This window comes from Gopherus evgoodei, chromosome 12 (genome assembly GCF_007399415.2).
Source record: "Gopherus evgoodei ecotype Sinaloan lineage chromosome 12, rGopEvg1_v1.p, whole genome shotgun sequence".
Classification (NCBI taxonomy): Eukaryota; Metazoa; Chordata; order Testudines; family Testudinidae; genus Gopherus; species Gopherus evgoodei.
The window spans coordinates 25,465,575-25,478,661 of NC_044333.1; the positions used below are offsets into that span (position 1 = coordinate 25,465,575).

At 38.3% G+C, this 13,087-nt stretch overlaps 1 protein-coding gene across 2 annotated transcripts in view; it reads right to left on the reverse strand.

The window, feature by feature from the left end:
- The window catches only part of LOC115660293 (transcription initiation factor TFIID subunit 4-like), a 197,726-nt gene that overhangs the window by 167,149 nt on the left and 17,490 nt on the right, over positions 1-13,087 (reverse strand). For both annotated transcript variants that reach the window (XM_030581550.1, XM_030581549.1), the window contains exons 3-5: positions 2,909-3,046; positions 2,144-2,365; positions 1,128-1,250 (exon numbers count right to left, since the gene is read on the reverse strand). In XM_030581550.1, the coding sequence (XP_030437410.1) occupies positions 1,128-1,250; positions 2,144-2,365; positions 2,909-3,046 (483 nt within the window). The remainder of the gene's footprint in view (positions 1-1,127; positions 1,251-2,143; positions 2,366-2,908; positions 3,047-13,087) is intronic.

Genomic DNA, 13,087 nt, shown 5'->3' on the forward strand with positions numbered 1-13,087 from the left:
AGGATCTATTGAAGCTAAGTACATTTTTAATTTTTCTGAAACTATCGTTAGTAAAATACTTATAGGCTGTCTAATGATTCAGCTGTCCTACTCTTGAGACTCTCTGTGGTTAATATAGTATAGTAGAGAAGAAACAAAATATACCTATTAATATTTATTTTTCAATGTTTCAAACTTTAATTCTTTAAAACTAATAGTTTTCAAAAGTTCAAACTAATTTTTATTGGAACTACTAATAATTTTGTTGGATCACTTTTACGTGGGAAAGAGTCTTAGACTTTCCAAATCAAAATGTTTAAAATGCGCAAGTGTTCCTTGATAATCAATTCAAGACCATCATCTTCTTTCAGGTGCATATTCCTTGGCATACACAAACAATGCAAGCTTGACTATTTGTCAAAGCCTTTGATAAAGTCTGTTTGCAGTGTATATCTGTTCTGTAGTGTACACTGAAATATATGTAGTACTGGAAGCTACCATAAGTCAGTTTTTCTGCAAGACCAATCACATAGATTCCATCTACAGAAAAAGCTGTTTTGGTCATGTAAGTCATTCTGTTTAAGTTTGAATTTTTTAAATCCACAGGCATTCAGGCCCCATTCTTGCAAAAAGACCCCCAGGGATCTTTTTACAGAATCTTGGCCTTAGTGACTTCTTAGAAAAATGTTTCAGTTACTCCTCGATTCTGCTTCAGAAAGGCAGATCCATACACAGTACAAATTATTTGAATGGGACTTTAATTGTGACATAAGAGACCACAGCTTACAGGATCAGAGCCACAGAAAGCTCTCACAAAACATATTTATTATATTTCTAAATAAACTTTATCAAAATATTATCCATCAAAACATGAGTACTGTTCATAATGTTTATTAAATATTGTGACATTAATCAGCATTTTAACCTACTTCAAGCAAGAGAAAATACAGCGTGATTAACAATGAAATTGTGAGGTTACATTCAGTGCAGAAAAAATTTTATGACCATTTTTATGCAACACTTTTACCTTTCAACATTTCTGTACTGCAAACAAAAGCTATAGAATAGATGAGTATCAAATTCAGTAACAATTTTCTGCATCTATAAATAGCACGTACAATATACAACTAACACAGTTTAATATTTACCAGCAAATCCTGAACCAGAGCTTTCACATTACGGGATGTTTCTGGAGAAGGTGAATTATGGGAAGCAAGTTTTATCAGGGTAGCTAAAAAGTTTTTGCATTTCTTCACATTCTCTTGCATTTCCTGTTTAAAAAAATCAGATATACATAGTATGTTGATATTGTTCACTGCTTAGACTAATACATGTAAATAATGGGAAAACTAGAACATTTCTTATCCAAATAAAAGCAATTTGAGAAGTGTCTTCAATTATTTGGCTATTGCCACTGTAGTTTGGCACTCTCTTCACTTCCATTTAATCATTAATAGTCATACCATACAGTTACTAACTAAATTAATCACAGAAATATTTATTTTTCATGTCTGATATGCTATCATTCATTATATCCTTCACGGAACTGCAACCCTACATGATAAAAAACCATCACGAAATGTCAAAAATCCAAGCAATCACTGAGATAGCAAATACTGAATTCACAGTTTTTTCCCTTATTTTTTAACTTTTTAACTTACTATACAACATAACATCAACTGTACAAATCAAATAATAAATACATTTCAAATATTATCCTGTCTAAATCCCAATTTATTTGATCAGTTTACTATAACATATGCTCTAATCTTAAACCACCATGACCTTTAAAACTGTCATTTTGCCATATACTGAGGACAAAGGCCACTGATATTATAGAACAACCTGCTTATGCACACAGTCATAATGATGGAGTCTGGCAGTATAATTAGAGGTCTATGTTCCAATTACAGAAATACTCCTTATACTGCACAAAGTTGGCTAAGTTAACTGTCAAGATCACTGCTAGTCCCTCAAAGCATTTAGCTAAAATGTGTTCTTAACAGAATGTATAAGGAGGCCACTAACAGGATGTTATGGGAATTGGGTTGGTGTGAAAGCTCTTCCTGGTATTAAATAAAACTGAAAAGTGCATATATAACCAAGAAAGAAAATCCCTATTAACCTTCTAAACACTCAAACATTCCAGAACTTACATACAAACCTGTGATACAACTGTAGTCCCTGGTACAGGAGAGCTAGGTATGACCTGGGGCTGTGCTGGTACTTGTGCTGTCGTATGAGGTGGAAGTGGCAACCGTGGATGACCTTGTGCTGGGGTTTGAGTTTGTCCTCCAAAAATTACTGTAGGTTGTTGAGTTGCTGGGGTTCCAGTTGCTGCTGTTGTTTTAATTAAACTCTGATAACTTGTGGTAGCTACTGATACCTGATAATATTGTTATAATCAAAAAGCAGATAATTACCTTCTTTAATATCTTTTATTTGATAATAAATCTTTAAAACCCAAAAATTGCAAATTTACACTTGCCTTCTACTGCTGAGTTTAGCAGCTTATTACAACAAAAAAGTATTCTTCTGTAAGGTTACAATTTGAGGGCACAAATGTGTCACACCTTATTCATGTTACTTTACTTTTTGAGTGGTCCCTTTAATTTCAATGGAACTGTTCAAAGGGAAATGTATTACTAAACAGAAATATGGGTGGTATAATCTGGCTCTTTCACATTAGAGAACTTGAGTGGCAAATTTACCACTAGAATTACTGTGTGCAACTCCAATGGCAATGAGTTTCACCCTGGCTATATTTGGAAAATAAACTCATGGATGAAACTCATTTTTTTCTGTTTGTAATACAAGTAGTATATTAACATTTATCACCAAAACTCATTTAGAAAGCCTTACCTACATGGCTGGTTGCATCGGCATTCATTTTTGTTCGTGTTGTGCTGGTAACACTTTTAATACTTACTGTAGTGTGTGACAGAGTGGAGCCTCCAGGTAAGGTTGCAGTAGATGTAGCACTAACTGGTGTAGCAGTTGATTGTACAACTTTGGCTTGCACTGGAAGTCCCAGGTGGACAGCAGATGCGGCTACAGAAGTAGGTTGCTAGTATAATAGGAGAAAAAGTATTAAGTGCACTCAAATTACTGAAGATGCAAAAAGTACAAAGGTTCTTTTACACAGTGATGAATTATGTATCTAATAATTAACCTCTACAGAAGGTTAGCAAAAAAGCATCATTTATTTTTACTACACAGCAACATGTAAATGATCAAATTGCTACACCTACAGTAAGATAATTATTTTATTCATATACAGATAAAAATGTCCAGGTGTATCTTCTTCCCTATTCTTTTGAGCACGTGAGCAGCAACACGCATCATTTTATTTTGAACAAGTGTTTCTTATTGCTAAAAGCTAGGAACATTACTAAAACATCTTAATACGTAAATATAACATAGCAGAGCATAGGAAAAAAAGGACAATGTGAACTGGGGGAAAAAATTCACTCTTATTTTGTGTCACATGGATGCATTACAGCAGTTATAATATGGCATATACATGATGTCATCACTAAATTAAATTTTTTAGATTATATTTGTAACCAGTACATACTGATCTTGTAGTCATGCACTGGCTCTGTCCAGTATTTTCTTTGAAAAATTAATACAGATAGAACATTTAAAAAGAGAAAAAAGATAAGTGATGTAAAATTAATATGAAAACATTTACACAATTATGTAAGGAACCTGCTATAAGATTCCTGGTGAGAAATTTGTGTTCTAGCTTAACTTGAAGCAGGGCCACCCAGGGAAGGGGGGGGGCGCAAGTGGGGCAATTTTCCCCAGACACCGGGCCCCGCAGGGGCTCCCACGAGAATACATTATTCTATAGTATTGCAACTTTTTTTTAATGGAAGGGACCCCCAAAATTGCTTTGTCCCAGGCCCCTTGAATCCTCTGGGTGGCCCTGACTTGAATTCCCACATAGTAGTCAAGGGGAAACCGGGCAATGATAATATTCAACTCTAGGCAGGGGCTTCCAAATTGTGATATATGATCTTGGCATTCCATCAGTTCACTTCACAACAACGTATAAGATGGTGGTATGTAAATTAATAAAGTTTGGGAGTCACTGCTTTAGAGAGAGGTGCTGGATGGATTATTAACAGAGCATTTCTTGATCCACAGAGTTACAATGATGAGGACTTCAGAAGGTCCCATATGTCCATGTCTAAATAAGGAAAAGTATGGTGAACTGGAGAGAGGGATTTAGAGAAAATAATGGGTTGAAAGGTAAAGGCAACTGAGAGAAGGAAGCCCACACAATTTTCTTGGACAACTGCCTCTCAAAAGAATATGAAATCTTTCTAAGAATATGCAAAAGAGAAAGGCAGAAAATACTATCAAATTTTTTTGTACACAAAGAATATGCCACCTGGTACAGCATTTTGAGATCACCACATGATAGGTCAATAAAGGTAAAGTTATCATCAATGTCATCCCCCTCGTCTAGATCACTATCATTGTTCTTATCCACATCAAAAATATTCCTTTCCTCCTTTCTTTAACCTGTAAACAAATTAAGTTCACCTATTTCCAGAACCAATGGTACACTTTGTGCACTGCTTAGACAGAACTCTGAAAAATTAGATTATATTTATTCTTTATCATAATAAAAGAAAAGTGATTGTTAAAAGCTTATGAAGGAAAATGATTCTGACTTATTCACAATCTTTCCCTCAGCAGTATGCTTTAGCAATGACTAGCAATAAAATTGTCCCAGGCAGCCGACATGCCCATTATTTTTAACGGTCTATTTTCATTTGAGGAGATAAATCTAATATGTTACTACCAAATAAATTTACAACCTAGTCTTAACAATAAAAATGTACCAAGAGTCAAAATGTGATTTAATTCTATGTATATTTTAGGCTACATATAAAAATTGATCATGCAGCATACAAATACTGACAGAATAAAATTATTTGTGAGTAAGGAACATAGAAAGCCCAGTTTTCAAAATGGGCTCCAAGTATGCAAACCACAAAATGTAAAATTAGCATCAACGTGCAACTGTGAAAGCAAATAAAGTAATTAGACATCTAACCACCTGATTCACAAAGGAAAATTCAAATGCACAGACAAAACTGTATCGAGATCCCTGTTGACAATGCAGCCAACTATTTATTATAGTCTGAACTTTACACAAGGCAGCAGCAGTAACAAATAAATGCACATATTAATATATTATTTCTTTAATCTTCTAAAGCAAAATCTGACTTTTGTTTTTAAATAACTTAACACTTATGAAAGAGGCAAGACTGGTATCCCTGAACAATATAAGTTCACGATTTGCAGAACAAATACAACATATGCATCAACCATGGAAGCTTCTCATACTTGCTTGGCAATGTGCATCAGCCTTGACCTAGGAAAACTCTTCAGTGGGGAGAGGTAAATTCATACAGCTAAGAAGGATGCCAATTAGTGCCCACTGTGATTACAGAGCTTTATAATAGATACATCTGTCCACTAAGAACTAGAGAAAGAGAGAGAGACCACACATTCATTATAGGTGAGACTGACAGCACTGCTTATTACTAAGGCTGCCCAAAACTTCCCATAATCAGACCCAGTTTTCAATTGATTATAACTTTGCCAAATTCACTGTCTGAGCTGAAATTTTCCATGACAGGTATCTACCTCAGCCTGAACTCTTCTGGAAAATTTCAGCCAAAAGTTCAGCTATTAACAAGAATGACATTAGAGAAAAATACATTTTTCACTTATGTTAAAAAAAAAATTCTGGAGACCTTTTCATTGGAATGCTCTAGTGCCCTTTGAAATGAGGACTTGAAATTTGGCAAGAGGTGACCTTTGTGTCAGGGATGTGCCCTATTGCCATGACCACGAAAATCCATCCGAATCTGGCCAAGTCATAAGCTTTTGACAAATTGTATTTCACATACGCTCAGTAGAGATTGGAAGAGGAACTGGCAGAGAAGCAGGGTATTGGAGCCAGTACAGATGTGACTGGAGGCAGAGAGAGAGAGAGAAAGAGAGAGAGCGCGCGCAAGTGCAGGGGAAGGAACAGCATCTAGCTGGCCAAGGACACTGAGCACAAGGAGCCAGGGAAGAGCAATGGAAGGACTGGGGATGACTGGGCAAGGAGAGTGGGAGCAAGAGCACACGGGTGTTCAGAAGAGTGAGCCTACGACTGGGTAGGTGAAGAGAACGAGAGTGGCATGAGGAGCTAGCGGTGGGGAAGACACAGGACTGGGCCAAGTTGGAGAGGACAGGACAGAAGGGTCAAGCATGAGGGAAACAGGCAGAAGAGTTTGTGCCCACTAGAGTACACTCCCCTTCCACATTAAGGAATAGAACTCAAAATCCTTAGTCTCACCATTCCTCTGCTGTCAGCAGATATCTGTGAAATCCACTAATAAAGTGTCCCACTGCCCATTGGTGCCAGTCCACCTAGAGGGTAACAACCTACTTCTGCTATCAGTTACTCCATTGGCTCAAGGGACAAAAGTCTGTGTGGTGGATCTAAAGGTTCCAGCTCTGTGATGAACCATGTGGGCGTCAGTATAATGCTACATGGCAGAATTTCTGTTAAAAGAACATTATTAAGGATGCAAAGTCAAACACCCAAAAGTTAGGATATAACAGAATTAAAGTTGCCTGAGCAACCTTACGTCAGCCCACTTCTGCATATGCATTATGATTAAGGCTACGATTTAGTCATGGGTATTTTTTAGCAACAGTCATGGACAGGTCATGAGCAATAAACAAAAATTCACCACCCGTGACCTGTCCATTACATTTACTAAAAATACCCCTGACTAAACCTTGAGGGTGGGAGGGGCAGGTTGCTGGGGTGCCGCCCTGAGGGGCTGCTGCTGGTGGGGGATGTCAGGAGCACCAGCTGCCAGGGCTGCTGAACAACAGCTGCTCTGGCAGCCCCCAAGACTGCTGCTGGGGGCAGAAGCTACTGGGAGTGGACCAGGGGGCCACTGCTCAGGGAGGGGTCAGGGATCACCAACCAGCGACAGCTCCAGCTGCCCTCGAGGCCGCTGCTCAGGCAGTCCCTGGGCCAGCCACACAGGATCACCCGAGCAGCAGCCTGTGTGGCTGGCCCCGGGTCCGCTCCAGCAGCAGCCAGTGAAGCTGGCAGCTGCAGAAGTCATGAAAAGTCACAGAATCCGGGACAGACACAGAGCACTAATTACAATATGGTCTTTAATTACATGAGCCCATTTTATTCTCACGGGACCCCTGCCTCATTCTATGCATTGGATGGACTTGCTCCGAAAATGAATCAGGATTGCATAATGAAGAAGACTAGAAGACTGCTGTCTACAGGATCCATCTTTTTTTTTTTTTTTTTTGCAGAAGTTGGAATGTGTGTAGCGAATGAGGCAGTGCACTGCAGGAAGAGAAAGGACAGTTTCATGGTCAAGGCAGTTTATTACTACCTTGGAGAACTGGATTCTATACCTGTCTCTGCCCAAGAGGTCCTCTCTGAAGGTCAAGTCACCTTTCACCAGGGACCATTAATTGTGCGTTCCTCATTTTAGGAGTGCCTGACTTGGGACCCTACAATTACATTTGTACGAGTGCTGAGTGCTTACAGTTGAACTCAATGGAACTGTGTTCTGAACATATAAAGTCCCAAATAATACTAAATACTCTTTAAAATATTAGGTCCTAAGTGTCTCAAATTGGGCATCTTGGTGTGCCACAGTTTACTATCTGTAACATGGGAATAAATAATAATAATAATACCCCCTCATCCTGCAGGGGTGTTATGAAAATAAATCCATTAATGTTTGTGAAGCATTCATATGTGACAATGACAAGCACCACAGAAAAGCATAGGAGGGAACTAATAATTCTGTCTTCTGAGCAGTGTTCGAGGAGAGTGCAGTAAGTAAGGTATGAGGCCACATAGTGAACAAGGAGAAAACAAAAAGGTGAAATGCTGTTCATTAAGTGAGCACCATTCATCCCATGCACTGAATGAGGTAGCAGTCTTGTGGGGAAAAAACAGTGTGTGATCATGTCATTAAAGACTGTATCATAAAGCATACACACAAAAGGATTGAATTAAGTTTGCACAGGCAACCTTAATACTGGCATTTCCTAGAGTGCTTGACTTTGCACTCAAACATTAAAAAGAACATTTAGGTTATTTAACACAGCTTTTTCTAACTAATTTTATGTAGTTCACCAAGTAACCATCCCATAGTAATGATATGAACCAGATTTGAACCAATGGGCCTACTGACAGAGGTGGAAAAGGATTGCTGATGAGCTGTGAAGAGTCATCTGTCTGATCCTATTTCTCATCACCCTCATACACTATACTTTCTTAAACCTTGCTCCAGAGTTTGTTAATACTTGTAGATTAGATAGGTAGACAAAGAGGTAAATTTAAGGTCTGTCTGGATTAATAAACAGATTGTAAACACTACTGCTGTTCTCACAAGAGGAAAAATAATTTACCTAAAATTACAATAGTTACACTACTATTTTTGTATATTCATCATGTTTTTAATGCAGAATGGCTTATCTTAGATACCCACATTGCCGATGAAACCTACATAAAATATTTCTTCAAAGAACTTTCAGTTTTCTTAAGAGACTTCTCTAGAAGGAACAAAGGCCCAGACACGCATTCAAAGCCTCAAGCATTCCTTACCAATCACCCCAGTAGCATCTTCTACTGGATATCAATCTTCTTTATTTTTATGTGGAGGAGGAGAGGGGAATCTACCTGACAGCCGAACAAAACCTTTTTTTGGTTTGATTTTGATAGCTTTCAAGATTTTATTTTATTTTATTTTTTTAAACCTTGACCTGGGATGTCTTCCATACTCAGGAAGCCTAGAGGCAATAAACAGCATCGTCATAAAAAGGTTGAGTTGTCTGTCTTTTAAGAAGCAGGAGCAAACAGGGCTTTTCTTAGTATGCATTTCTCTTCTCCTTTTAACGGAGAAATGTAAATCACTCATTTCTATTTCCTTAAAAAAAAAATGTAGTGACATGACTTGCCTTTGTGAGGAACATTTACAGTTATAAAATTAAAAATATTGTAAACCTTGTTCATTTGCTTATGAATGCTGTAGCCAACCTAAAAAGTTTAAATGCTAAATAGCTCCTGCTTCTCAGTAATTGAGTCCAGAAGTGAAGATTTACACAGACAGCAGAAAGCCAGGCAAACTTCTGGCAGCAACTCAGTTCAGTGAAAGACCTTCAGCCATATGACAACCAACAATATGGAAAAAAATAAAAGCTCAGCCGAGCAAATTTTCACTATCATATACAATATATTATCCAAGAAAATATCCATCACATTTCATACACAGTATCTTGCAGGGCAGGAGTACAGAAGCAACAGATTAAACAAACTGTGCAAAAAACAAGGCGAAAAACACTAAAATCACATTGTCTTAAAAAATTAGTGTGATGCAGGAGTTCCTGATGAGAAAAAATAGTAACTTACATTGAGTTGCATAATAAGGAAGTGCTTTAATATCAAAGGACTGCAAATGAACCAATGCAAGTTTATAGACCCTATTTCAAGATTCATAAAGGAAAAGGAAATGAGTGGATCAGAAACATAACAAGCAACCACACTAGAGAAACTCTTTAGTATCAGGAATACAATCTTCAATTCAATGCAACAGGCTACTGGCAGACAGTGGAGGGACCACAGCACAAGAATATTAAGATAAAATAGCTCCAGTGGAATGAAGCCTAACAGCTGTATTTAGTATAAAATGAGGCATATAGACAGACATTACTGGAAATCCAGCAAAAAGAAAATAGCAGCAACCAACCCTAGGTGTAATAAAGCCACATTTTGTGATGCTCCTTACTTCAGTTGAGTTCCACTAGCATCTCTGAGATTAAAGCCCATGCTGTTGCATGGGCATGGCAGTTGTGAGGGGCTATGTGTAGTCAAAGTTAGTGGGTATGTTGGTAGTATGTGATTGACTGTGCTGATCTGTGTCCAGGAGGTTGTACTGGGAGATTTGTGTGGATGGTGAATGGTGTATGCTGCAGTGAGGCAGTGTGTGTGTTTGGGTTGTTGTGTGTGCTCCTTGTGTTGTTGTGTGGATGGTTTTGAAGAACTGTAATAGGTGGGCCAAGTAATCCGTTTTCTGTACAGTCTCCCTCATGCAACCAATTAAATTGTTGCATGCATATTAGCTTAGAGTAAAAGTGCTGATTGGTTGAGTTACCTTTGATATCACAACAGTCTAATACTCTTGGAATGGCACAGATGAATGCCTTACTGTAGCTATACACCACACAGGTGTAATTTGTAAAGTCAGAACTTTAAAAAACTGGTTGTAACCAACTGCGAATCCCAGTGACGATTCAGCCTGGTGATAGTCTACACAAAAAGAGCTTTCAACCATGCTTGTAGTGGTTTCCTTTGCTTCACACTGATGCTAGGCTTCAGAGTTACATATAGGGTGACAATCCTGGAATCTATTATATAGATCAGGGGGTTCTCAAAACTTTTTTGCTCTCCGGTCACCCAACTCTGAAGGCAGCACAGAAGTAAGGGTGGCAATACTGCAACCCCTTTTGGGGTTAGGAACTCCAGTTTGAGAAACACTGATATAGGTGAATTTGTCTGAGCCAGATAGCAAGAGAAAAGGGTATGGTCCTGCAATGTTCTTCAGAACAGTACAGCTTCTGTAAGGTAGGGTGACCAGATGTCCCAATTTTATAGGGACAGTCCGATATTTGGGGCTTTTTTTTTTTTTTTTTTACTATGGGCTCCTACCACCACCACCCCCGTTCCAATTTTTCACACTTACTCTCTGGTCATCTTATAGTAAGGTGGTATTTAAAATCCCAAATCATCAACAGAATATATATGCATGCTTCAAAATTCAACAATGCATTTATTTTTCAAAATACAGCAATTGAAAATAATCTTCACGAAATTAGTTGTCTTAATTTTGATTGGACACACTGGTCACGTTATATGTTCTCTGATTGGTTGAAAATAATTTAGAAGCAGGTTTGTGGATTGAGTACCGCCTACTGGTCAAGAATTTAGATCCCATTGTGCTAGGCAGGATTAAGTACCTGTGTTCTTTAAGAAAAAAGAATACAGTCCCTGTCCCAGAGAGCAAACATGCTACAATAATCAATTAAAATTTGTTCTGTCAACAAACTTCCCAATAAAGTTGGTCACTCAACACAGCACACAAAGCCTGAGTCTCCCCAGCTTTTTTTTTTTTTTGGAGAAAATATTCATGGAAAACTAGGGCCAAGTTTGAAAAAAAGATATATCAAGATTAAGGTTTGTGCTCCCTTAAGTGAATCTGGACCATGGTTTAGTTTCTGATGGAAACTGCAAAACTTTCCTTTAGCAGACTTTGGCTTTTAGGTTGAGTTTGCACAATTCAAAACAACACTCAATGTGAACCCCACTGAACCCAAACAAAACCTCTGTACACAGCTTTAGTAATATTTTTATTGTTTAGATGTCTTAAAAAGAAAAAATAAAGAGGCTTCCACAGTTTACATTTGTTATTTTTTTAAACAACAACACAGGGATACCTGTAGAAGGATTAAGGAAAATGGAAGAGAGCATATGCAAAAGGCCAAACCTGGCAATTTGGTAAAAGATCAACAAATCACAAATACCCTTTTTAAACAGAAATTGATGATGTGGTTGGTAGCGCCACCTAATATTATATTACCTCCCATTCTTAGTCCTTATTTTCAAATGCTTATAACTTCACCAAACTTTAACCATTCGGACCGAAATTTTACATGATGCACGTCTACCTCAAACTGATTTAAAAAAATCATTTTTTTCAGCCCAAATAGATCACCTGTTTTCAAGAACAAAGTTAGTAAAAAATTAATGGTTTTGCCAATAATAAAAAAATCGGATTTTTTTTTTTAAGATAGGCTAGCACACCCACACTTTAGAGCAGGGACTTGAAATATTGCTGGAGAGTGCCTTCTGCATAAGGGTGCGTTTTTTGTTATTCCCATTAAAATCCACTCAAATCTAGTCAAAGCATAAGCCTCAAACAACTGCACATGCTTAGTAAAGATTTGCTAGATCTTTGCAGCTTTAAAATCTCTGCAGGTTCTGTCCACAATGAGCATACTCCAGTCTGGGGCTGTAGGGGGCTGAGCAAGACTTTCTCTGCAACTGTGCTTCTGTGGGCCAAGCTGGGGCAGGGCACTAGAAATGAAAGCAGAGACTCTCTCCCCTGTGTTCTCAAAAGCCCCACTTGCTGGGCTCAGGATACTCCCTGATATTTATACAGAGGGGAGAAGAGCTGGACTGAGGGTAAGTGGGTAAGGAAGGGACTACAGGCTGGCGGGTGAGAAGGGGAAAACTGGGACTATAAGTGAACATAGAGGGAAACTGGACCTGGGATCAGAAGCAGCACGAGGAGACAGTCTGGGTTGAGTCTGATCCACAGGACTGGAACACAAGGGAATGGCAGAAGTTCCCGCGTTCCCCTCTAGAGCCTAGAATGGAACCCAAGACCCCGAGTCTCACCACTCCTCTGATGTCAGCAAATATCTTTGAAACCCACTAGTAAAGTGTCTCATCTCCCTCAAACAAAGGAAAATATCTTACGAGACTCTATCGGTTCAAGTGGTCTGGGATAGAAATCTAAAGGTTCCAATCCTGCTTATGAATCATGTGGGTATAGATATGATGCTACATGATGAAACTTCTGTTCTTTCAGTTTGTTTTTTTGAAAAACCTAGGAAATTACATAAAAATAACTATGTTAAAAGAACTTTACTAAAGGTGCAAAGTCACACACTCAAGTTATGATATGACAGAATTAAGATTGTCTGTGCATCCTTAATTTGAACCCTTTGTGCATATACACTATAAAACAGTCTGTAATTACATGATCTCATACTGTTTTTCTTGCCTTAGGACTCCTGCCTCATCAGTGCCAGATAAATCTGCTCTGGGGATGATCTGGGGATGTATAGTGAAGGAGATATTTGTCTGAGGGACCCTTGCTTCATTTGTTGCAGAAGTGGCAACGTGTAGTAGTGAATGAGACAGGGGACTGCAGGAAGAGAAAGGACGGGTTCATAGTTAAAGACAGTTGAATGTTGCCCTGGAGAA